The following is a 25,508-nucleotide window of genomic DNA, read 5'->3' as shown; positions in this document are numbered from 1 at the left end:
CTAGGGAGTCCCAGATGGGCCCGGAGACCAGAATGGATACATGGAGACCATGCATTGAGACAGCCCAGGGCTGCTGAGTGGAGTAAATCAGGGGGTGGAGTGACCTGTGGTGGCCCTGTCCCACACCGGCCTGCGGTTGCCTGGGCAATGGCCCTGCTGTTTACTTTGTGGCTGGCTCCAGATTTACCCTTTTCTGCAAGTACTCATTTCCCACCATAAGGAAAGATCCTCTTTCGTCTCCCCTCTCTCTGGTGTCCCTGAGGAGGGGACCGGCTCTCCTGCTGGGCGGAGGCCCTGCCAGCCTGGCACCTTGGCCACGTTCCTTGCCTACTGGGGTCTCACGCTGCCTGCTCCCTCCCCACTCCCAAAGTGCTGAAGTTCTGCTCCGGAAGTGGGGGCTTTTGATGACGCCCGCGTGAATGGGACCACCGGAGTCACCGGAGTGCAGACCTCCATGAAAGTCTGTACGTGTCACTGTGTCCTTGTATACACGTGGCTGAGTTGTCTGCCTGTCTGAATGTGAGTGTGGCTGGGTGTGAGAGTGTGTGAATATCCAGAAGGCAATCAAAACAGCTTGCATCGCCCTCCAGGGCATTATGCTAAGTGAAATAAGTCAAACAGAGAAAGACAAATACCTTATGGTCTCCCCTATATGTGGAATCTAAAAACAAGGACAACAGCACAAACCAAGCTCAAAGATACAGACCACAGATTGGGCGTCAAAACAGGGCGTCAAAAGGTACAAACTTCCAGTTATAAAATAAATAAGTCATGGGGATGACATGTAGGGCATGGCGACTATAGTTACTAATACAGAATTGCATTTTTGAAGGTTGCTAAGAGAGTAGATCTTAAAAGTTCTCGTCACAAGATGGGGTGCCTGGGTGGCTCAGTCGGTTAAGCGTCCGACTTCGGCTCACATCACGATCTCACCGTTCGTGAGTTTGAGCCCCGCGGCGGGGCTCTGTGCTGACAGCTCAGAGCCGGGAACCTGCTTCAGATTCTGTGTCTCCCCCTCTCTCTGCCCCCTCCCCCGCTCACGCTCTGTCTCTGTCTCTCTCTCTCTCTCAAAACTAAATAAACATTAAAAAATAGAAAGAAATGACCAACAAACTATGAGGCGGAAATTAGTGTCATTCCTATTTTATTGGTGAGGAGCAGAAGCTCAGAGAGGTTCCATAACTTGCCCAAGGTCTCACAGCCAGAAAGTGGTAGAGATAGGACTTGGACCCAGAAGTGGAGGACTCCGGAGGACTGACTGCAGAGCCCATACGCTAACCACAGAGCCATCGGGATCGCGTGGATCCCTCCTTGAGATGGCAGTGGGACGGCTGGTAGGGGCAAGTGTTTCCTCCTCTCCTTTTCTCTCCCCTCCCCTCCAACCTTCCGTGGCTCTGACCCAGTTTGAGCGGGGCGGGGTGGCGGGGGAGAGGAGGTGTCACAAACACCCCAACTCGGGGCAAGATTGGCTCCGGATGGGGAGAGTATGGGGTCCGGAGAGGCCCTTTGGACCGCCCTCTGCCCCACAGGCCAGACTGAGTGGGGTCCCCACGCTCCCGGTGACGCAGGGTTATGGCACACGGAGTTTGTTGAAGAGACGCGGGCTTGCTTGGCCGGCTCCTCTGCTTGGCCTGTTAGGGCATGCCAGGACGACACACAAGTGGTGCTGGGAACCAGGCATCTGAATGGGGCAAAGGGGTGGAGGAGGACTGGGAGGGGGGGGTGGTGGGGGAGGCCGCCTGGAGCGGGGAGACTGGGGCAGGGGTCAGAGGCCCAGGCGTGGGCTGGGCGGGCATGCCTTGGGTATCACATTGCCTGCATGCCTCGGATGGCCGGGGACTGGCGGCAGATTTGCTCTGTCTGTGTGTGGGGTTGTGGGGGTGGTTATGGGTACGTGCCTGGTGGTATGCGATGAAGATATGGGACCAGTCGGAGAGTCATCAATGTGGGATGATTCGCTTGGGGTAGGGGCATTATTTGTCATGTAGTTTGGGGACCTACATTCTGGGGGGAGGCGCTAAGCAAGCCAGGGGAAGGGAAAGCAGGCAAATTGACCCTGAGCCCCTCCCTCTCACTTCCGGAACCACAGGCCTCTCTTCTTATATGTCTCGAGACCCTTGGGCCCAGGATGCTCTCTTCCTTCTCCCCCTGGGCCCAGGATGCTCTCTTCCTTCTCCCCCGTGGCTGGTTGTCAGGCCAGTCCTGCAGCCTTCCGCTTCTACAGCCCGGGGCCGCCCTCTTGTTGGAGGCCTAACCTGGAAGGCCCCTGACCCCACCCTCAAATTGTCCCCTCATGGAAAGAAGAGGCCTGGAGCCCCTGCCACGGAGGCTCCCTGGGTGTGTGTGGGTTTCCCTTGGTGGGAATGAAGGCAGCTGGCTCGGGCCTGAACCTGGAACTTGGGGACCCCTAAAGGTTTCGGAGCTGGGATACTAGTAGACATATAAGCATCCTGAGGGCGAGATGGGTACTTGACTTATTCTCCAAGGTGTCTCAGCCCCTGGCACAGGACCTGGCCCACAGCAGCCCCTCAAGATGTGGTATTTGAACAGATAAACAAGGTGATACAGGAGATCTGAGTGAGTCCAGGATCAGGTTTCAGCTTAGTAAAAGTGAGATCTTGAAGCGGTCACTTTCCCTCTTTAAGCCTCAGTTTCCGCATCTGAAAATGGGTGTAAAAACAATCCCTGCATATCCAGTCCTTAGGGTCAGAGCCACATGAGATCCAGTGAAAGTGCTTTCAAACAGTCAAAGGATGATTATCTCATTTGGAGGGAGGAAGACTGGATGCCCTCCCCTTGGAGGTGTAGCCCCCAAGCCCTGCCCCAGGGACCCTCAGGGAGATCAAGTTGAATGGATTTTGCAAGCTGGTCAAACCAGAGGATGACGGGAGGGACTGCTCAGCGGGGTAATTCCTGATTTGGGGGGAGGAAGCTGGCAAGGGTGTAGGGGAGGAGGACTCACACTAGGCAGGAAGGCTTGGAATAGAATCTCAGCTACGCCTGGTATTTCCCAGCCCTTGGCCCCATCCCCCACCACCCTCTGGGATCCACCCCACATTCCTTTCCCAGAGGAAATGGGGGAGGGGGCTGAGAGACTCCCCAGGCCTGTAGGATCATTTATTCAAACTGTGTACACCCTTCAAGGCCCTACTGTGTGTACCCACCCCTGCTGACATCCCTGTGAGCCAGAGCTGAGCAGAGGAGGTGGGGTGGGGAAGGTGCAGGTTTGTGTTGGAAGAGACTGGAACCTCCTTGCTGCCCGGCCAGGTTAGAGGGCAGGAAATGGACATCACATGTGGTTTAACATTTCCCAGGTCCCTGAAGCCCTGAACACAGAAACCCCCTGCCGCTTCTCCGCCTCGCCCCTCCCTGTAGCCCTCAGAAACCTCAGCAGTTTCCAGGGAAGTGAATTCTTGATCCAGACCCACAGCAGCACCTGTTGGCCATGAAAGGCTCCATGGAGCACGACGGGGGAGAGTCACTCCATTTCCTCAGAACCAGAGACTGGGCTTGAAGCAAGAGGAAAAGAAGTTAGACAGCTGGAAGGACTTACTGGCTACTTACCGGGAGAGTGGGCCTGATTCTGAGCGAGGACATCCCTATGGTGGTTGCCCTCTGCTCGGGGCCACAGACTCTGACGTAGCTGAGGACGGCCTGGCGGTGCTCCCGGCTGGTCTCCGAGGGCCTGGCCTTGGTGGAGGCTGGCGGCGTGACAGGGAGACCCAGGGCAGGCAAGGGCAGGAGTGGGCCTGACCCAGAATCCTTGGTTTTCTAGTGACAGAGGGGTGGGGGCGGGTGCCAATGGAGGTGCCAGGTCTCCACTCCTCCTGACTACAGTTCTTTCCCATTCTGCCCCTAAGCCCTCCTGACTCAGCGCTGGAGGCAGCCTTGCTCTTCCCGTCAGGCTTCCGCCAGGGTGGGGGTGGGGGTCCAGCTCCTGCACAGGGGGCCCAGCAAGCGGCAAACAGGAAACAGGAGAACAAAACCGCTCCCTGGCCCCCACTCACCCTGGCCCTGCCTCACCCTCACCCTTCCTCCTCCCTTCCTTCTCCCTCCCTCGCTCCTGCGCCCTGTAGTCCTCTAGTCCCCCTCCCTCTGCCCTGGCCCTTCTCCTCCCCTACCTCTCCGTCTTCCCGCCTGCTGCTTCCCACTCTGTCCACCACTTGATCCAAACTCGATCCAACCTTGATCCAACCTCAGCAAGGGCTGTCCTTGCCGAGGACACAGGTGATGGGATGCGGGTGAGCAGGGGGAGCTACCCCTTCTGTAGGGTTCTCCCTTCTGATGACTGCCCTACAAGGGCCCAGCCGTATGGCTCTTCCTCCCCAAACTCCTAGATTTGGGGGCGGGGGGGCTGGAGCTGCTCCCCAACCCCAGCCTCCCTTCTCTGGCTGCAGGCTAGAATTTGGGTAGAAGATCCACAGTTGGAGTGAGGGGCTCTGGGCTTGGAGTCCCATGCTGCCATAGCAAGCTAGTGCTCTTGGGCCTCCATTTCCTTCCCTGAAAATTGGGTCATGGCAAGTGGCCCTGGGCCACAGCGAGTGGCTGTGGCTAGAAGCCACCGTGAACAAATGAGATAGAAAAGGTGGTGGTGATCGCACGCCCACTGGCCAAGGCCTCTACTGGCCCCACCCGGGAAGGGGCCTGGGAAGGGAGCCAGGAAGGGGAGGCAGGCAGGGTCTGCCATCAACATGGGCTTCCTGTCTGACTCACATGCTGGGGGTGGGGTGGGGGCCAGCTTGGAGCCCATTGTCAGCTTGGTGGTGGCCCCTCTGGGTGAGACTAATGGGCAGGGTGGCCCCCGGGGAAGAGGATTGGTCACAATCCCCTACAGGTGGTGATGGAGACTTCACCTGCAGCCTGAGGTTATATTGTAACTCTGGTATGAGAGTCTGTCTGCTCTCAGTGCTGGGCAGTGTGTGTGTGTGTGAACTGAGGGGGCAGAGCACCAGCGCATGGAGTATGTATCCTGGACAACGTGTGCGTGTCATCTGGCTTGCCTTCGTGGGTGTCTCTGTGGGGTGGGGTGTGTGTGGAGCATACAGGTGAGTGCCTGGGGCGTCTGGTGTGCTTTTAAGGACACAGTGGGTATGCTTGCAAAGGTGTCCGTGTGGGGTGCGTGGACCAAGTATGCACGGGAGGGTGTCCAAAGTGTGTATGCATATGGAAAGGTGTCAACACACGATGTGTACGTGAGGGGAATAGTGTGTTTACCTGGGGTCTGTGGACAGAGGGAGGGTGAGTGTGTGTGGGTGTGGATGGGAGGGTAGCCGGTGTATAGGTGTGTGGGCGGTGTGGGTCCATACAGGGTGGGTAGGACTGTGTGCGTCCCTGCGAGGAACATGTGCGCACGAGTGAATGTGTGTTTCTCGGGCACAGCCAAGCTGGATGCGCGTGTGTACTGTCGAGTACAACGTGTGTGGGCCGGGGCAGTGTGAGTTTCCGTGTGAGCGGGAGGGTGAGGGTGTGTGTGTCTGTGTGTGCCCGTAGAGGGTGTGCAGTGTGTGGCTGCGCGGGGGCGCTGTATGGTGCCTCCCGCGTGTGTGTGGGGGGTGGGGGTGGGGGGTGGTATCTGGGCGGCCGCGCACAGGGGCCGCCCCGGAGGGGGAGGTGTCTGCCCTGCCACTCGGCGGCGTGTCCGGGCTCAGGCGCCTTCAGCCAAGAGGCTCCGGAGGCGCGGGAGGCGCGGAGCTGCCCCAGCCGTCCTGCCGCCATCCGCGCGGGCCGTCCGTCCCCTCGGGGCCCCTGGGTCCCGGGCCCGCGGCTCCGGGGGGCGGGCGGGGGCCTCCGGGGCCCGCCTGCCGCCCGGGGGGCCGAGGACGCCGCCGGCCGGGCGCCGTGGAGCGGCCGGGGGCCCCCGCGCCCCGCGCCCCTCTCCGGAAGCCGGGCCCGCGGCTCACTGGGGCGGGGGTGGCGGCGGCGGCCGGGCCCGGGCCCGGGGGCCCCCTGCGGCCGCGGCGCTCGTGGGCAGCTCCGTGTGGCGCGTGGAACGCGCGGGGGCCGGGGGCTGGCGCTGGGAGCGCGCCGTCGGCGTGGACTGCAGCGCCCCGGAGCCGCGCTGCCTCTGGCTGCCCTGCCTCGTCCACAGGGACCGCCGCGCGCCGGGGCCGCGCCGCGCCAGGGTGAGCGCCGCTGGCGGGGGGGGGGGGGGGGGGGGGGGGAGGCTGCCGGGCCGGGGTTAGGGGCAGGGGTCCGGCCTCGACGGGGCGGGTGGGATCGGGCCACCAACTCCCTGGGATCTTTGAGCTGAGTGCGCCCTGCGTTGTGGGACCGATGCCCCAGGAGTGGGGAGTGAGCGAGGAGCTGGAGACACACGCGGGTGACGGTGGCAGGTTGTGGCTGGGAGCTTTTCCCGGGGTGCTGGATGAGGACTGGCCAGTCTGGGTGGTGGCCTCCAGTGGCTCAAGCCTCTTGGTTTATAGGCAGTGGAAGGATGGAAGGGACCGGGGTTGTTTGAGGAGATGCCAGGGCATGGAATCCTGAGGAGTTTGGCTGGCAAGGACCCCGAGTCGGAGGCAGGCAAGGATCATACTAAGTGGACTGGTGGGCACCACTCCGCCCTCTCCCTGGTAGGGGCTGTGGGCACAGGGGCATGCACGGGTTTCCTGGTGGGCAAAGGAGGCAGAGGTGGCAGGTAATGAGTGATCTCAGGGTGAGGACTGACAGGGCTGGAGATATAGGGGGTGGGGACAGTGTGTCTGATGTCCGGGATCGACCAGGCTGGTAGGGCGTGAGTCACAGTGGGCGCCGTGCCCAGCATGAACGCTGTGCTCTCTGCAGTGACCTCTTTATGCTCCTAGGGGGGAGGAGCAGGACTCCTGGGTTCTGGTTCCTGGTGTTGCCAACCCACCACGTGTCCAGTTCTGTCTAATTTGTGGCCCTGGGGCCATCTGCCCTCTTCCCACCATCAGTTGGTATTTCTGGATGTCTCTTTCGTTCCTGGCATGAGGGCGAGAGCATTTGGAGATGGATCTGGGCCAGGAGAGCCGTAATCAGTGATGTCCCTGTGTCCCCCGAGCGTCTCCCTCTCCATCCCCTTGTCTCTGTGCCTACCCCAGAGAGGCAGAGTTGTGGATGTGTGTGAGCTGAACCCCTCCCCAATCTAGTCACCTTTCTGTTCCCATTGCTGGCTCATTCTCTGTTTCTGTGTCCATCATCTCCCTCCCTGTAAAGATGAGAGCCAGACCCAGGGGTGTCCCAGGTCAGAGGGGAGGAGAGGAAATGTGTGAATAATAGTATGAAGCATTGAGGTTAAATCCAAGGAAGAACTTCCCACAGGGGAGCCATCAGGTCTGGCTGTCCATGGGGGCCGTGGTGTCTCCTCTTCAGGCCGGGGTGTGGGAGCTGTGGCAGGGGGATTACCACACTGACGTTCTCAGGAACTGGTTGGAAGAGATGAGGGAAGGGGGACTGGAAGGAAGCATAAGAGGAAAGGGAGAGGCAGAGATAAGGGAGGGGGTGCCAATGGTGTTTGGGCCAGGAGGGGGCCTGAGAGAAGAAGGCCTGCCCGCTTCCCTGGGTTACATCCAGGCCCCTAGAGAGTGGCACCCCAGGCAGCTGGCAGCTCCAGGCAGGATGTGTGCTGGAGGAGGGGTGGGGGGCTTGCGGGGACCTGTCCCAGCCACTTCTCGTCACTGGGGCAGCTGGTGGCTTAAACCTTAATCCAGGACACCGGCAAAACAATGGGCCCTGCAAACAGCCTCAGCTCTGAGCCCCGGTGGAGTGCGTGCAGGGGGAGGCAGTCCACGCTGGGGAGGCATAGGGGCTTCTGGTAAGAGCAGGCAGGGGGGATCCGCCAGGCCCTCTGCTCTCCCTGATCAGTTCCTTGCCAGGTCAGCAGAGATAGGAAGTCCAGGGGATTTCGGACCTCAGCAGAATTCCCAGAGAATTTTCTCCTCTGGACTCTTCGGACCCCCATGGGGGTGTGGAGCTCAGTGGACAGGCTGGGCTGGGGCTACAAGTGGAAGGAGCCGAGGGGCCATCGCTGGACCTCCTGGCCCGTGCTGGAATCTCAGCCGCGGCCTCCCAGACTGGGGATCATCCAGCTTTGGCTTGAACCCTTCAGGAGAATGAGCGCTCACGTCCTCAGCTGGTAGTTTTCCAGACAGAGATGATGAGAATGGTCTCCCTGGCCTGGAGCTTCACTTGTTCCCTGTACCTTCCACCTTGGCTGTGTTCTCTGGGACTGCACGAAGCAAGCCTACTGCCCCTGTCATATTGTTCTTTAGTCTTCTGAAATTTGAGTCTCAAGTCTGCCTGACTACAACCCCACCTCCCACCCCAATACAGAAATCCAGCGAAGGGCTGGACCCAGGGCTCTCTTCTACCAGAAATGTGAACAGGCTGGCGGCGGGGTGGGGGGTGGGGGGTGGGGGGGTGGATATACGAAGGAGCTTCTTAGCGTCAATACATCCAAGTGCCAATTTGAGCTTTCTCCAGCAGCTGGACGAGGGAGAAAGGGGAACTTAATAGAGAAGGGGGGAGGCCCTCACCCCAGAACTGGGGCTTCCTCCGTCCACATCCAGCCTGCCTTTCTTCCCCTGCAGACTCCGGGCTCGTGCCAAGGAGCGAGGGGGTTGAGGAGACTGTTGAGGGTGAGGGTGAGCCCTCTGAGGTTTGGATTAGGGCCCCCCAGACAGGTTAGGATGCCTGAGGTTGGGGGTTAAAGCCCCGAGGGAGGCATCCTGGCTTTTCACCAGGCAGCCCGCCCTTGTCTTCCGTCTTGGCCAATCTGCCGGCCGCCTCCCTGTGCACACAGGCATCTCTCTGACGCCCTTCTGTCACCCGCTTTCCCTCTCTGCGTCTGAGCAGGGAACCTGAGGTGAGCCCTCTCTCAGGCAGTGTCCGCGCTACTCTCTCTCCAGCCCCAGAAACAGACCTGTGTGCCCTCAGACCCTGGTCTTCAGACATCCCCTGCCTGTCATCTTGGGGAATCCCAAGTATTCCAGCGGGTCGGCCAGAGGGCAGCCGAGTATCTCCCGCCACCCCCACCCGGTTCCCCTCTCAGATCCGGTGACCGGCCAGGCCTCTGGCTGGGCTCCGGAGCTCCAGGAAGTCCCTTCAGTTGTCTGATGTCCAGCCCGCTCCCTCGTGGCTCTAGTCCCTCACCTGTTGTTGCCGCTGCTCCTGAAGGATGCTTGTGCGAGCCAGTCTGTGTGTGCGTGCGTGTGGGTGTCTGTCTGTAGCATATGTTGTGTGCGTGTGCCTGTATGTGTAGGCATGTGTGGGAGACTCTGATCATGTGCGATTGTGTGCGCACGTGTTTGTCTACATAGCCTGTGTGTGTAGATTCATCTGTGCCTCCGTGTGTACCTTTGCACATGAGTGTGCTTCTCTGGGTGTGCGGATGTGTCTGTCTGTGTGTGAGATTGTGCAGCAGGCGGGAATGAGCTCAGCTTGGCAGCAGGCACTTCCCAGGCCAGAAGGCCCCGTGTCCAGATCCTGGAGCGTAAGAGGTGCTTGGCGAACATTTGCTGAGCCGACCTGATTGAGAACCTGGCTGGCGGCAGGGAGTTACTTCCCTGGGAGCAAAGGTGCCATGAGGGGATTGAGGGGAGAGAAAGAAGCAGCTTTGGACTGACGAGCGAGGGAGAGGAAGGAAGGGGGTGAGGAGGAGGTCGGGGAGCAGGGGAGCGTGCGTGGAACCCCAGGGCCCTTGCCTCCCTCCCCCTCCCCTGCTCCAGGCCCTCCCCCTGGCTGCGGGAGGCAGTGTGCACACCTGGGAGTGTGGGTCACACGGCCACTCAACCCTGGTTCCCTGTGCTTCCACAGCTGCCGCTGGGCCCGAGAGATGGGTGCTCCCCTGGGCGCCCCCTCCCCTGGCAGGGGCCACGGACACTGCTGCTGTGCAAAAGTCTCCAGGACGGCTTTGGCTTCACCCTGCGCCACTTCATTGTGTACCCCCCTGAGTCAGCCGTGCACTGCAGCCTGAAGGTACACCCACCTTGCCCGCTGCCCTTGCCCGTCCTGAGGAAGCTTCGGTGGGGGGAAGGGAGGTTCGTCTGCACTGTCCCCTCCACAGCTCTTCTTCCGTGGCCTTGGGAGGAGGGTCCCTGAGAGGCCGGGGCAGCCCTGGCTGGGTCACTGGCACTGTACGATTGTGGAAGAGATCCCTAACTGCCCTGGGTTTGGTCTTCCCAGGAGAAGGGTGAACGGTTCAGGGCAATGAACTTGGGGGTGGGGGAAGCCAGGACGCTCACACGCACCCCCACACTCTTGGCCCCTGAAAACTGAGCCGCCTTCTCGAAGAGGTGAAGTTCCTGGGACTCTGTCCTGTGGCCACTTCTGAGCTGGCTTTGTTGCTCCCTCCCTAGCCTGAGCTCTTGGGGAGTCCATCCTAAAACACCTCTGGGACTCCTCCCGGAGTGTCCCGGGCCCTGCACTCGCCTCGGCTCTGGGCTCTGGGTGCTGGAGAGCGCCGGGCTAGGAGGGGGGCGCCCTGGGTTCTAGTCCTAGTGGAGCTCCTTTCGTAACTTTGGTCTCACTCACTGGTCACTTCTCCTGCTGTAATGTGAGGGCGTCTATGTACTTGACCCCCACGAGCCCTTCTGGCCATAGTATAAATGTCAGGTTCTCTGTGCCTAACCTACAGTGTGGGCTGGGGGCGGGCCAGGCATGCGGGAAGAGCGAGGGTCCTCGGCAGGCCCCAGGAGGGCCCCCCCCCTTCCCCCACCTCTTTCCCAGCAAGGCCGGAGACGGAATTATTTTGGAGTCAATGAACCTGTTACTCCCCCCGCCCCCCAGGGCTGAGACCAGCTGTGTGGGGCTCTCCCCTGGGGAGCTTTGTCCCACCTGCCAGAGAACCGGGGCCTTGGGTTTCACTGCCTGTGTCTGTGTACTTGCATGGCTCTCTTTGTGTGCACTTGGGTGCCCAGTATGTGGGTCATATGCATGCATGTTTGTGTATGTAGGCATGAGTAGACAGGTGTCTCTAAATACACGTCTTCAGTATGTGTCCCTGTGCTCTCTCATCCGTGTCTCAATCCGGGAGCACCTGCGTAAACTATTCCCATTGGCTGCAGCCGTGCTTAAGAGTGTAAGTGGGGGCTGACGGTATGTGAGAGGGGCACAGCCCCCTGCCCCTTGATGCCCAAGGACACCAACCTTCTAGTTCCCTGGAACCTCCAGTCCTTCCTTTCCTCTTCCCCCAGAATGTCCCTCCTGCCTGGCCCCTGCCCCCTTTTCTCAGGGGGCCCTGCTGAAGGGTGACCGGGGCGGATGCAGCCTGAGTGGCCTAGGCTGGGTGGTGGACCTGTTTCAGAGAGACCTCGCTCACGTGGGGCGCTGGAAGACCCTGGGCGGGGCAAGCCAGGGGTGGATTCCATCCCCTTTCCAGAACCTGCCCAGGGCTGGGAGCCTGCAGGGAGCTCAGCCGTCTAAATGCATCTATCTGCCTTTGCCACCCGCTCACTGTGCTGTCAGCTCACATCAGCAGGCGCGCACCCCACACAGGGAGGGCAGGGGCAGAGGGACTGCTCTCCAGCAGTGCCCCACAGCCTTCATGTCCTGGCTGGGGTGCCAGAGAGTCCTGGGTTCCAGCCCTGGCTCGGAGTGGCCCTGGATAAGTCACGCCCTGTCTGTCATCTGCGGTAGAATGGATGGTCTGTGGACAGGGGTAGATACGATGACGCTAAATGTCGGATCCAGCTCTGATGTGGGACCCTGTCTCGCTGGCCTCCTTTCCCTCATTTCAGTTCCCTCCCCAAATCCAGTACCCTCCCTCTCACTACCAGGATGACCCCAAAGGTCTCCCTAGTGGGTCTCCTGGACTCCATTTCTTAGCCCTGCCGGATGCTAGAACCCTGTTCCCTCACTGGTATTTCACATCCACTCTCTCCCACCCAAGAACCTTCACTGGCTCCCTCTTTCTGTCCTTTCAAACCTGAATGCTTTAGTCTGACTGTCACTTGCTGGTGTTGCTTTCTTTCTCGCGTCGGCTCAGCTGATGCTGTCCTACAAATGCTTGTTTATTTCTGCTGCCCAGTGCCTGCGTACTCCCCTCCCCTCACCCAGACCGCCCTCTCCCCTCCCTCCTCAAACTTGCCTTAAAATCCCCTCCCCCAGAGGGGTGCTAATCAGGCCTTCCCTTCCCATTCTCTGAGAGCTGATAGCCACTGTTTGCACTCGTCATGCCTGCTTATCTGTGTCTGCCTGTGTGTCCTCTCTCTGTGCGTTACGTTTAGTGCCTCCTTCATCGGGCTTGGAGCTCCCCAAAGGGAGGGGTCATGGGTCCCCCACTGGATTGGGGGCAAATGGCTGAAATACAAGGTCGTGGGATCAGCAGTCATGAGAGGGGGTTAGTGTTATTGGGGACCATTGCATGGGACTTGATGACCGTCCCCACTGACACCCCTCCTGCCTCGTCTGGGCGCCAGGCTAGTTGAAGGAAGATAAGAGGGGAGGCCTTGGGTGGGGGACATCGAAGGGCCCGCCCAGGTGGAGCCACTGAGGGCTGGACCCAGGCCCCACACCCACCTCTCTGTCCCCTGCAGGAGGAAGAGAATGGAGGCCGAGGAGGAGGTAAGGAGTGGTGGGGGTGGGGCCCAGGGCTGGGGCTGAGCTGGGGCCCGTTTTCCAGCTTCTGTTTCTCTCCCGCTACCCAAGTCAGCCTGGGTTTTGCTGCCTGCCCTCCCACTGCCCCCAGCCCTGACTGCTGTCCAGTCTTTGCTCTTCTCTGTGTCTGCCCTTTCTCTCCTCAATCCTTTTTCTTTTCTTTTCTTTTTTCTTTTCTTTTCTTTTCTTTTCTTTTCTTTTCTTTTCTTTTCTTTTCTTTTCTTTAAGAATCCAAGAGGCAGCACATTTATTCTGGGCCCTAGGGGAGAACTCCCTGAATTTCATTCCTACTCGTCATCACCAGTGACATGAGGACAGATCTTGGGCCCGCCAAGGCCCTGTGGTCCCTTCGATGCTTCCTTTCTTTTCTCACATTTGTCTCCCTCTGAGCCTGTCTGTTCCACACTGGGGGTGGTGCTCTGGGGAGCAGATGGCTTTCTAAGACCTGACCTCTGCCCTGGAGTTACTCCCAGCCTAGGCTGAGGCACAGACACAGGGCGGCAGAGCCTGGGGCCTGGTGGTAGGGTGCAGCTGACCAATGGCTGTCCTCGGAGATGGAGATGCTGGGGTTCTGTTGGGTGTGAGGGGAGCCCTGAGGTCTTTATCTTACCAGATGTGGGCCTGCCTCCCCTGGCTGTCACCCTCGCTATCCCAAAGGGCCCCTTTCTGCCACCCGGGGTATTCAAGGCAAAACTCCTTTTTTAAAAAAAAAATTTTTTTTTAATGTTTATTTCTGAGACAGAGAGAGACAGAGCAAGAGTAGGGGAGGGGCAGAGAGAGAGGGAGACACAGAATCATAAGCAGGCTCCAGGCTCCGAGCTGTCAGCACAGAGCCCGACGCGGGGCTCGAACTCACAAACCGTGAGGTCGTGACCTGAGCCGAAGTCGGTTGCTCAACTGACTGAGCCACCCAGGTGCCCCAAGGCAAAACTCCTTTAACGGGCAGACTTCTTTCTCTGCCGTTGGGGCTTCTGCTGGGCAGTTGTGGTGACGCTCCTGAGCCTCATCGCAGAGGCCCCTGGGGGCAAGGGGAAGAGCCAGCTGACCTAGAACAGGCCCCTTTCTCTGATGGAGACAGTTAGCAGCTGGGGTGTAATGTGATGTCATGAGGGGCTGAGTACTCATCTCAGGATCTTCAGGCCTCTGCTAAGAATCCTCTGCCCCTAGGGAAGGGGGTGGGGTGGGAAGCGTGGGTATGAGTGTCTGTGAGCCTCAGGGCCTTTCCGCAGCTTTCCCCAGGTCTGTGGGTGTGGGCATTCGGCATGTGTGGGTGCCTGCCCCACTAGACAGGGACTTCCACGAGGTCAAGGCCCATGTCTGTCCATCCTTTTCAGTCTACTTTCTGGCACAGTGCTGGGATGAAAGCACCATTTAAGGAGTGATTCTGTGTGTCCGCGAACGTGTTTTCCCCACACTGGTCTTTGTTCTCCCAGGGGTGGATCCTCTTGTCTTATCCTATACATCCACGTCTCTGTGAATGGGTGGGTCCGTGTTTGTGTCCGTGTGAGTGTGACCGTTCTCTGAGTGTGTGTCCCCTGTGTGCGTAGCTGTGCATGGGTGTGACCTTCAGCAGCCACCCCCAGCTAACCTGGCTGATGCTCACCAGGACCCTCCCCCCGGCACCACCGCCTGGAGCCCATGGATACCATTTTTGTCAAGAATGTGAAGGATGATGGCCCCGCCCATAGAGCGGGCCTTCGCACCGGTGAGCTGTCCTTCTCTGGGTCTCTTCCACCTGCTCTCTGGTTAGGATGGGATTCTCAGATCCAGGTGTTGGGGAAGGCCCTGTCCTGGTGCTGTCATCCATGCCTGGTGCAGGGGTTCTCAGGAGGGGCCATTGTCACCCGTTGGCCTGCTCACATGTGGTTCTGCCCCCCCTTTCCCCAGGAGACCGGCTGGTGAAGGTGAACGGGGAGAGCGTCATTGGGAAGACCTACTCCCAGGTCATAGCTCTGATCCAGAATAGGTGAGTGCACCCTGCCTCCCTTCTCCTGTAATAGCTCCCAGCACACTCATTGAGTCCCTGCACACCACCCCCTTGACCCTGGGGTTGCCCTGGCGACCAGGATCCCTGTTCTCCCAGACCCCGTTGCCTCAGCCTGGCCTGACCCCCTGCCCTGTCTCTGTAGTGATGATACCCTGGAGCTCTCCATCATGCCCAAGGACGAGGACATCCTCCAGCTGGTGAGTCCTGCCCTGCTGTCTGAGGCGGAGGGGCCCTGGGGCCTGGGGGCGGGATACATCTCTCCTCCTTGGGGCCTCCCTTCTGCCTTCGGGAGGCAGAGAAGAGTGTAGGGTGCCGCACCAGTCCGGCACTGCCCAATCAGGGATGCCAGGCCCATCCCTGGGCTGGGGCCGGTTGTTGCTTCATTCAGGGCTGCTCTGTGCTGGGGGAGGGGGAGGCGCTGGCCTTGGCAGGCAGGATTCCTGCCAGAGTATCTGGAAGGAGGGTGGCCCAGCGGGCCCTGCCAGACTGGCACGTTCTTGTCAGCTCCCAAGAGACTGTTCTCCACACCCCCTCCCTGCCTGGCCCCGAGTGAGCGTGTCTTCTGTAGCTGTGTCCACACACACACACACACACACACACACGCAGACTTACACACGCCTACATAAGCTATCTTTCTGTGCACACCGACCCCAGGCCTGTCCCAGAGCCCAGGGCAGTCCTCTCTGCCCAGTGTCCAATTTCCTGATCTCATGGGTCTTAGCCAGATGCCAGCTTGCTTGCCCCCAAGGTCACTGCCCCCCTGGGGGAAGGCTGAGGGCCAAACCCAGGAGGCCCTGGGAGCCGGGCTGGCTTCTGCCCTTGGATGTGCTCTCATAATCACTGTAATCACGGTGCCATGCTTGGCACCCTGCCCCTCTGGGAACCTCCACCCTCTGACCTGGATTGTCCCCTTGCCCTTCCTGGGGAGGGGGAGGTAAGCCTGGAGGCCCAGAGAGGTGGATGGGTCTCCACAAGTCTCAAAGGCCCTGCGGGTACACTTCCCCCAGGCCGAGGCAAGGAAAGCCAGGAGGGGGTGACAGGGCCGGATCTAGGGCTGCCCTCCATCTCTCCAGCTGGAGGAGGAGGGGGGGGGGCAAGGGGTGGGGAGAGCAGCAGCCTTGAGCTGTGTTACCGGAGTTCGAGGTTCGGGTGGGCTGGCGGCCCCAGATGTCAGCCTCTGGGGCCCTCCGCTGGCCCCCTCCATCCTAGGCCAGCCAGAGGGTGGGGCCCAGGCATTCCTGTGGTTGGAAGCCAAGGCTGGAGGCCAATGGGGCCTCGGCAGCTGCTGACGCCACCGCCGACGCGGCGAGGCCCCTCCACACCCATCTTCCCCTCCCTCCTCCTCCCGCCAGCCAGCCAGCCGCTGAGAGAGAGAGAGAGAGAGAGAGAGAGAGAGAGAGAGAGAGAGCCGGTGGGGGGCCGAGGGCAGCCGCTGGGAGGGCAGACTGGGGGTGGGGGACAGAGGTGGGGCCAGCACAGTGGTCAGTGGGGGTTCATCCCCCGGCCAGGGAAGGCGGAGGCTGGCCGCGATGCTGTCGCCAGCGCCTCCGCCGCCGTGGTGATGCGGGGAGCCTGGGGAGCCGGCAGGATGGCAGGAGGGAGAGGTATGTGAGTGTCCCCCGGCTGGGTGTGTGGGTCCGAAGGGGGCTGAGTGTGAGTACGGGGGGGTGTGGTCTAACTTGTCCTCATCACATGATGTGTGTGCCTGGGACTGGAGGTGTAGTTTATATGTGTCTCATTGTGTTTCGCTCTGTGTGTGTGTCTTTGGGTGTGTATTTTCCAGTATCTCCTTGTGGTGTGGCACGCACATGCGCGTGCGCGTGGGAGCATGTGTGTGTATGTGTGTATTGTGTTTCACTCTCCCACCCTTTGATACTTCACCCTGAGAGACGCCCCTGGGCACCCATCAAGGGCCAGGCTAGGCCAGGGCCACAAGGCCTCTGTCCCTAGGGGCTGCCTCCTTTTTTGGCTGGGCCTGGGCACCGGCCCTGTCACTCCTCAGCAATGCAGCGTCAGCCTCGGCTCCCAGTGCCAGATTCCAGGCCTGGGGTGGCAGAAGGTGGCCTGAGGCCCCTTAGACGGTCCGGCCCCTCCCCCAAGCCTGGCCCAGGGGGAGCAAGAGGTGGGCAAGTTTCTCTTCACTCCGGAGGCCTAGGAGCCAGGCCCCGGCTCCCCGTCCAGGGGACGGAAGGACGGCGGGGCTTTCCCAGCCCCCGCCCACCCCCAGCCCACCCCGCCGTGGACACACCCCTTGGTCAGCTGCCGTCTCTGTCTTCTGCCACCTTGACTGGTCTCTGGTGGGTTTTCCCAGCCCAGCCCGGGGGGCTGTGGGCACTGTTGGATGTAAGGCAGCAGGGAGGCGGCTGAGGCCAGCATGGGGGAGGACCCCAGAAAACAGATGTTGGAATGTTTGTGGCTACAGGCAGTCCTTGTCATAAGTCTTAGAGAAATCCTGGCTGTTTCTCTAGTGAGAGAGAGAGAGACAGAGAGTGAGAGAGTGTGTGTGTGTGTGTGTGTGTGTGTGTGTGTGTGTGACTCTCAAAGGCCTCTAATTTCTTTGTTCTCTCCCTCCCTCCCCCCCGACTCTCTTTGGAGCATGCCTTCCGGCTCCCACCCACTCAGGGCCCCCCTGCCGCTTGGTCCTTTCCCTCAGTCCACTTCTCTAGGGTCCTGATCTCCCAGGGCTGATGTAACTCTGCCCTGTGGGACTTGTCCAGCCCTGCTCACCTGCCTCTGTGTCCCCGGCCAGGCCTACTCCCAGGACGCCTACCTGAAGGGGAACGAGCCGTATTCTGGAGAGGCCCGGAGTATCCCAGAGCCGCCTCCGATCTGCTACCCTCGCAAGACTTACGCCCCGCCAGCCCGGGTCTCTACCTGGGCCACTATGGTGCCTGAGCCCCTCTCAGCACTGCCCAGTGACCCCCGGAGTCCTGCTGCCTGGAGTGACCCGGGGCCCCGCGTCCCTTCTGCCACCCGTACCCATCTGGACAACTCTTCCTTGGGGATGAGCCAGCCCCGCCCCAGCCCTGGTGCCTTCCCCCGCCTCCCCTCGGAGCCCCGGACGCCCCGTGCCTTCCCTGAGCCTGGCAGCCGGGTGCCCCCCAGCAGACTGGAGTGCCAGCAGGCTTTGTCACACTGGCTGTCAAACCAGGTACCCCGCAGGGCGGGGGAGAGACGGTGTCCTGCCATGCCCCCCCGGGCCCGCAGTGCCTCCCAGGACCGGTTGGAGGATGTGACTGCCCACCGCCCATGGCCCTGCTCCACCTCCCAGGGTGCCTTGAGCCAGTTGGGTCAGGAGGGCTGGCACCGAGCTCGCTCAGACGACTACTTGAGCCGGGCCACCCGCTCAGCCGAGGCGCTGGGTCCAGGAGCACTGGTGTCACCCCGTTTCGAGCGCTGTGGCTGGGCTTCCCAGCGTCCGTCTGCCCGCACCCCTGCCTGCCCACCCAGGGACCTTCCTGCGCCCCAGGCCCCACCCCCGCCTGGTCTGCAAGGCCTGGATGACATCGGCTACATCGGGTACCGGAGCTACAGCCCATCATTCCAGCGCCGGACTGGCCTCTTGCACGCACTCTCCTTCCGGGACTCACCCTTCGGGGGGCTACCCACCTTCAACTTGGCTCAGTCCCCTGCATCGTTCCCGCTGGAGGCCTCCGAACCACCCAGGGTTGTGCGCCCAGAACCCAGCACCCGGTCTCTGGAGCCCGCCACCGAGGATCGCCGCGACGAGGTGGTCCTGAGGCAAAAGCCTCCCACGGGCCGGAAGGTCCAGCTGCCCTCCGCAAGACAGATGAACCTTGGGTTTGGTGAAGAGTCCCCAGAGCCAGAGTCCAGTGGGCGAGTGGAACGCCTGGGCAGGAAGGTGGCCCCTTTGGCCACTACTGAAGACTCTCTGGCTTCTATCCCCTTCATTGGTGAGTGACAGTAGAGGTGACTGTCTTGGGAGACTGGGTCGTCTGTGCCCTGTTTTACCCCACCCACCTGTCAACCATGGGCAAAACTCTGGGTTGAGTGCCGATTTCTCTGTCTGTCTGTCTGTCCATCCATCCGTCCTTTTGTTCTCTCCTGCATCCTGTCACCCTTCCTTTCATTCATTTCTCCCCCAGCCGTCTTTCTTTCCTCCCTCCCTCCTTCCTTTCATCCTTCATCCACCCGTCCGCCCACCCATCCATCACTTCTCTTCTTTTCCTCCTCCCTTTCTTCTTCCTCCCTTTGTTCATTCATTCTTCCTTCTCGTCTTCCATCATTCTTTCTTTTCATCCTTCCTTCCACCCTTGCTTTCTTCTATCCTTCCTTTGTTCCTTTTACTTTTTGTTCCTTCCACCCACCCTCCACCCATCCATTTATCCAACAAATATTTGTGTCAGGCACCGTGCTAGGCTTCAAGCTCTTCTGGAGCGTGTGGTCCAGCAGCCAGACAGATGATCGGACAAGAACAGCCCCATGGTGTGTGTGTGTGTGTGTGTGTGTGTGTGTGTGTGTGTGTGTGTGATGGGAGTACAGGGGACTCTAGGAGACAGAGAAGGGTGACATGGTCCAGACTGGGGCGTGGTAGCCAAGGAGAGAATCTTAGAGGAAGGAGATTAGGGCTAAGATTTGAAGGATGAGAAAGAGTTAGGGGGAGAACGTAAAGGGAGAGAATAGAATATGCCAAGAACCCTGAAGTGAGAGAGGAGGGTGCCTTTCGAGGTCGCCAGAAAGGGTCCAGAGGGGCTGTGTCAGTCTCTGGGGAGTTGGGGACGTTATCCTGAGAACAGAGGGGACACTGAGAGTTTGCTGCCTGTGGAACAGATGTTGGATAAGGGAGAGGCAAGAGAGAGGAGAGACAGGGTGGTTCCCAGGTTTCTGGTCTACCTAGAGGATTGTGCCTCACCCCTACATCGGGAATGAGAGTGGGGCAGGAAAAGGTTTAAGGTTTGCTGACTGTGTCTATGAGGGTGCAGGATAGGCTGGGCTGGGTCTAGGGGCTTGAGATAAAGACCAGATACAAGATCATGAGACTGGGACCAGAAGTGGAGAGACAGTACCTGCAACTGAGCAGGGTGAGCTCACCCTATGGTGGTCATGGGAGTGAGGGAGAAGAGGCCAGGCCAGACCCAGCCCTGGCCTCCCCTGGTCAGCTTTCGGTCAGAGTGGGCAGACACAGCGTCAGTAATTTCCCAGTGTGAGGGGGAAACGTAGCACCTGCCCTCAGGGAGCCCCCAACTGACGGAGGAGACAGTCCTTATCCTCAAGAGACCCCCGGTCTGGTGGGGGAGATAGTCCAAAGCTCTCAGGAGCCCAGTCCAGGGAGGGTGGCTCAACCTCAGGCCTGGGTGTGAAGGAGGAGGCAGGGGCGGAGCCTCCATGCTCACAGTCTGGGGATGGGGGGCCCTTGGCCACGGGCGTATTGCCAGCAGGGCCTCAGAGGACCTGAGCCTTGGGCACGTGGTCTGGGCCAGGAGGCGAGGCTGGGGGCGGGGGGCAGGCAGGTTTAGCTTTCTGCCACCTTTATCCACCACTCCCCTCTGCTTGCAGATGAACCCACCAGCCCCAGCATTGACCTCCAAGCCAAGCATGTCCCTGCCTCCGCTGTGGTCTCCAGCGCCATGAACTCAGCCCCCGTCCTGGGCACCAGCCCATCCTCCCCAACCTTCACCTTTGCCCTTGGCCGCCATTACTCCCAGGACTGCAGTGAGTGCTCCCTGAAGCCCTTGTCCCGTCCTTTCCCTGGCTGCCTGGTCCTCAGGGGTCTCTGCTGGGCTTGCTGCCTGATGTATGGCCTCTTCTTGCCGGCTTCTGCTACTCCAGGGGCCCCGTGGGTGGTCACCTCCTGGCCCTGCCCAGACAGGAGGGCTCCAGGGAAGCCCTGGCCCTCCTGCTGACCCTGTGGGTGGCTTTGCAGGTAGCCTCAAGGCCGGCCGCCGCTCCTCCTACCTGCTGGCCATCACCACAGAGCGCTCCAAGTCCTGTGACGATGGGCTCAACACCTTTCGGGAAGAGGGCAGGGCTCTGAGGTGAGGACAGCGTGTGGCCGTCACAGCCACCCTGACTGGGCTGGGATGGGGCTCTCGGCCCTGGTGTCCTCTGTGCCCCCCAGGCAATGAGCTCCCTCCCTGGAAGGCTTCTGAGCCTTGGGATTTGAGGAGAAGTCCTAGCTGTGCTTCCTACCTCCCTCACACTCAGTTCTCACTCGCCAGGCGCCTGCCAAACCGAGTACCCAGCCTGCGGATGCTGCGAAGCTTCTTCACCGATGGGGTGAGTGGTGAGCGTGTGCGGGCGAGAGTGTCAGGGGAGCTGGGGAGGGACCGATGCCTCGACTGCGGAGCCCCGTCTTGGGGTGGGTTTTTAGGCCTCTGGCTCCCAGGGCGGGAAGTGGTCTACTCTGGCTCCTGTGTCCCTCCCCCACCCCCCCAACCCTGTAGGCGATCCCCTGGTGTCAGCTATACGGGCTGTGTCATCACTTAAAGACACCCGCACCCTCCACCCACCCAAGGCCTTGGTCCATATCGTTCCCCCACTTAGAATGCCCTTTCCACACACTCCCCTCCACAGCCAGATGACTCACCTTTTAATTCCTTTTTTTTTTTAATTTTAATTTTTTACATTTATTTATTTTTAAGAGACAGAGAGGGACAGAGCATAAGCGGGGGAGGGGCAGAGAGAGAGGGAGTCACAGAATCCGAAGCAGGCTCCAGGCTCTGAACTGTCAGCACAGAGCCCGACGTGGGGCTCGAACTGACAAACCGTGAGATCATGACCTGAGCCGAAGTCGGATGCTTCACCGACTGAGCCACCCAGGCGCCCTTCACCTTTTACTTTCTTCGGGTTTATCTCCACCTTTTCTGAGATTTTAGCCTTCACCCCTGACATGTGATGCCTATTTTCTCCTTAGCACTTCTCATGTGATACAGTTTATGCATCTGTCCCCTCTCTTGCTTGTCTCCCAGATAGAATGTAAGCTCTGTGCGGGCAGGGATTTCGTTTCGTTTGCTTGCTCCCTGTGGGTACCCAAAACTGCCTGCACAGGGTGGCCTGGGGCAGTATTTGTGTGGTGTCTTCAGGGGAGGGGGGACATTGGAAAGGAGGGGACACAGGACTGAGAGTGATGGACAGGCTGGAGTTTCCAGGCTCAGACCCTGGGGAGACGTGGGGTCAGTTCTGAAATGGCCTTAACTCTTCGTGATTACGGGTAGACTAGAAAAGCCACTTGATTTCAAACCCTCGGTATCTTTGGTTCATTTAACACCTTGAGGATATTGTCACCTGGCTTATTCCTTATCGCTTCCTCTGCTTACTTAACTCTCCCTTGACCTGTCACTTCTGTTGCTGGAGTCGTGTTGACACTATCACTTCCGTTTAACTCCTTGTGAACATGACTACATGCTCCACTAACTCAGCCTTTGTTGATGTTTCCACTTCCTCTGTTTATTTAACTCCGTGTTGTCACAATCACTTCCTTTGTTTCCTTAGTTGCTTCAAGTCCATAAAATTAAAGGAGGTACCAGATTGGCTTTTCTAGCGTGGTGAGACATGTGGTCGGCAGGTCATAGCCTTTCTTCCTTTCTGGCTTCCTCGGCACATACGTCCCATGACCTCAGCGCGGTGGTTCAGAGAGGGCAAGCAGGGCCTGTGAGGCCACACAGGACAGCAGAGCGTGGCCCAGGCATCCACCAGGCCCGTGTGGCTGTGCGAGGTCCATGGGCCTTCTGGCATGCTGGCACCGTGGGAGCCCCCCTAAGTTGCCCTCTGTTGTGTCCCTGCAGTCCTTGGATAGCTGGGGTACTTCCGAAGATGCTGATGTTCCTTCTAAGCGACACTCAACCTCTGACCTCTCGGACGCAACCTTCAGCGATATCAGGAGAGAAGGCTGGTTGTATTATAAGCAGGTCCTCACCAAGAAGGGGAAGGTAAGGTGGTTGGCAGCCTGAGGTGGAGATGGATGGACGCTGTCTCCGGCAGAACTCTCCGGCTTTTATACCCGCCCCACAGCCTCTGGAGCCAGAGGGAACCAGCTGAGGCTGTAGCCTGAGGGGTAGAGGTTAGATGTTAGGAAGAATTTCCTGGGGGGCATAAAGAACTCACGAACAAGAGGGGTTAACCAGAGAGGTCGTCTCTGCTGCTGCGGGAGGGATCTGGTCAAACTGTGCCTGGAATTCTGACAGAACCATCCCACAGTGATCCTTGGTTGGCTGATCGCCCCAGAAAGGGTCACTGGGGGCTCACGGAAAATGAGGGAGCAAGGCCAGGGTGATTCTTTCGGAGGAGCTGAGACCCCAAAAGAAGGCAGACGTTAGCCTTTTTGGGGCCTTGAGGGGCCAGCAAAGCTTTTAGTCTTTATCCTAAGAGCCACTGAAGCCCCTGGGGTCTCTTTCATTTGGCTTCCTGGGGAATGAATTAGAGAGGGCCCCCGGCTGGGGCTGGCTGGAGGCAGGAGGACCAATTAAGGGCGACCACAGCGACGGCTGGGCATGCAGGTGGCAGGGGGAGACAAACAGGATCCCAGAGCGAGGAGGCCGGGGCCCTGGATCCACGGAGGCGACGCGGCCCGGGCGAAGCTGAGCGGAGCGATTAGCATCGACCTGGGCTTGGCCCTTGCCTGCATCATGAATTGCCCGGGGGAAGCTTGGGTGACTCACCCGCCTATGACTCAGTTTCCTCGTCTGTAAATAGAGCTAACAACAACCCCTAGCATATACACCTGTTGCTGAGGATTAAACGAGATGATCTCAGCAAAAGTGCACCCAGTGCCTGGCACGGGGAGCTGCTAGTCCTCTGCTATTATTTGAATTTTCCACCCCGCCTTCTTGGGGTCTTGTACCTGGAGAGAATGTAAGCTTTGAAGTCAGACAGACTTGGAGCTCCTGCCCAGCCACTTATCCAGCATATGGTTTTGGGCAAGCCCCTTAACCTCTGTACCTCACTCTTCTGATCTGTAGCATGGGGACAGTGTCATTCTACATCCCGGGCTGGAGGGAGGTGAAGTGAGATGTATGGGCCAGGTGGAGCTGGCATCCATCTGTGCCCTCATCCAGTCCACGATAATGACCGAGTGCCTGCCATACTCCCGATTCTCGGTCGAGGTTCTGGGTATTTAGTGGTGTGGGAGGCAGGCCATCCCGCCCCACTGGGGCTCAGGACAAGCAGAGGAAGCACCCGGTGCATAATAGTTGCCAGCCCACAACTGTCAGGACTGGAGAGCTGAGCCGAATGGCACGCAGTAGGTGACCCCAGCCTAGGCGGGGTTGGGGGAAGGTGTCGGGGAGGCTGTGACATGAAGGGTGTGTGAGAATCCACAGAACAGGGAGGGGGTGGGAAGTGCTCTGACAGTGGAGATGCCCTCCTGGATGGTCTGGGAGAAAGGAACAGAGGGCGTGCTGGGTGGCCGCGAGCCAGGTGAGAGGTAGAAGCCGAGGTGGGGAGTCAGGTGCCTGCTTCGGGACCTCATCACCCAGGGCAAGCCTTTGCAGGGGTTTAGATGGGGATGGGAGGTGTGTAAGCCCAGGAGGCAAGGGTCACATCTGTGATAGGAGGTGACAATGCCATTGCAGCTGTCCAGGTGAGCCAGGGCGGGGGCTCTAAGGCCGTGGCATGGGGCAGAGGGGAAGGGACAATTTAGAGTCACTGAGGGACCGATGGGTTTGGCTTGCTGATGGCTGGGAGGTGAGGGAGGGTGGAGGAGGCAGATGATGGCTGCGGGGGCGATGGGGCCTTCCCCTGAGCCACAGGGCACTGGAGGGGCAGGTTGGTGAGTGGAAGCCAAGGGTTCCTTTGGGGACTTGTGGAGTCCAAGGGCCCTGGGTCATGCCCCGGTGGGGGTGTCCTGGGTTCAGAGGCTCTAGGGCTGTGGCACCCGGGAGGGAGTCGATCAGGGTGTGCACTTGTAGCCACAGGTGTGGGAGCACTGAGGGAGAAGGCGAGAGACTGGCTGCACCTTGAGAGGAAGTGGGGAGAGCAGACCAAAGAGGAAAGCCAGCAAGATGGCAGGAGGGGTTGCCTGGGAGGGCAGCAGGGCCCAGCTGTGTGAGCTGAGGAAGGGGAGATGAACCCTTCCAGCCCCAAGTTTGAGCTCCTCTGAGAGCCAGGGGAGAACTGCGGACTCCGGCCTGCGAGGTGGCCCATCTCCCAGCTCTGGATGGCCCCAGGCAGCCGCACCACAGTGTCTCCCAGGCAGGGACGGGAACTGGACCCTTCCTGCTCACTGACCGGTACTGGAGGACAGGGGCTTCCACTCCTGGTTTTGGCCAGGACCCGATTTCACTTGTGTCCTCGGTGCTGTGGCCTGGGAGTTAAGAGAGGGGTCATTAAGTCAGCTTCGGGCCCTTAGTCTGTCCAGGGAACTGATGTCCAGCCGGATGTTGTCCGCTCTGGCAAGTCTAGCCTCTCCCGGGTAACCCCCACCCAGCCCCCAGGCTCTTTCAGAGACCATTCACTGTCGGGCAGAGGGAGGTAGGTGTGACAGGTCCCTGCAGTCACAGACCTACCATTTGACCAGGATGTAACCTTGGGAACTGGCTAGTTCACCTTTCGTTTACCAGTAGGGAACACTGATGCCAAGGGAGGGGGCTTGACTTGTCCAAGGTCACCTAGTTGGTTTGGTCTCAAAGGGTCACCTTGTTGGGGCTCCTGGGTGGCTCAGTCGGTTAAGCATCCGACTTCGGCTCAGGTCATGATCTCACAGTCCGTGAGTTCGAGCCCCGCGTCGGGCTCTGTGCTGACAGCTCAAAGGCTGGAGCCCGTTTCAGATTCTGTGTCTCCCTCTCTCTCTGCCCCTCCCCTGTTCATGCTCTGTCTCTCTCTGTCTCAAAAATAAATAAACATTAAAAAAAAATTAAAAAAAAAAGGGTCACCTTGTCACCCCCCCCCCCACCTCACTCTGACATAAGAAATTCCCCTGGAGGGGCGCCTGGGTGGCTCAGTGAGTTAAGCATCTGACTCGTGATTTCGGCTCAGGTCACGATCTCATGGTCGTGAGATCGAGCCCCGAGTC

General features: G+C 59.6%; 1 protein-coding gene across 8 annotated transcripts in view; it reads left to right on the top strand.

Moving 5' to 3' along the window:
• Window positions 1-25,508, top strand: part of ARHGAP23 (Rho GTPase activating protein 23) — a 79,343-nt gene that overhangs the window by 22,831 nt on the left and 31,004 nt on the right. For 4 of the 8 annotated variants that reach the window (XM_058705473.1, XM_058705472.1, XM_058705475.1 and 1 more), the window contains exons 2-11: window positions 9,772-9,933; window positions 12,492-12,519; window positions 14,159-14,257; window positions 14,440-14,518; window positions 14,682-14,736; window positions 17,289-18,453; window positions 20,057-20,212; window positions 20,424-20,535; window positions 20,719-20,776; window positions 22,285-22,428. In XM_058705473.1, coding sequence (XP_058561456.1) covers window positions 9,772-9,933; window positions 12,492-12,519; window positions 14,159-14,257; window positions 14,440-14,518; window positions 14,682-14,736; window positions 17,289-18,453; window positions 20,057-20,212; window positions 20,424-20,535; window positions 20,719-20,776; window positions 22,285-22,428 — 2,058 coding nt within the window. Of the gene's footprint in view, window positions 1-5,969; window positions 6,123-9,771; window positions 9,934-12,491; window positions 12,520-14,099; window positions 14,258-14,439; window positions 14,519-14,635; window positions 14,737-15,987; window positions 16,144-17,288; window positions 18,454-20,056; window positions 20,213-20,423; window positions 20,536-20,718; window positions 20,777-22,284; window positions 22,429-25,508 lie in introns of those variants that run through there. The other 4 variants (XM_058705474.1, XM_058705476.1, XM_058705477.1 and 1 more) reach the window with 4 other exon arrangements.

Source organism: Neofelis nebulosa, chromosome 16 (genome assembly GCF_028018385.1).
Source record: "Neofelis nebulosa isolate mNeoNeb1 chromosome 16, mNeoNeb1.pri, whole genome shotgun sequence".
Taxonomy (NCBI): Eukaryota; Metazoa; Chordata; class Mammalia; order Carnivora; family Felidae; genus Neofelis; species Neofelis nebulosa.
This window is presented reverse-complemented; position numbering and strand designations above follow the sequence as displayed.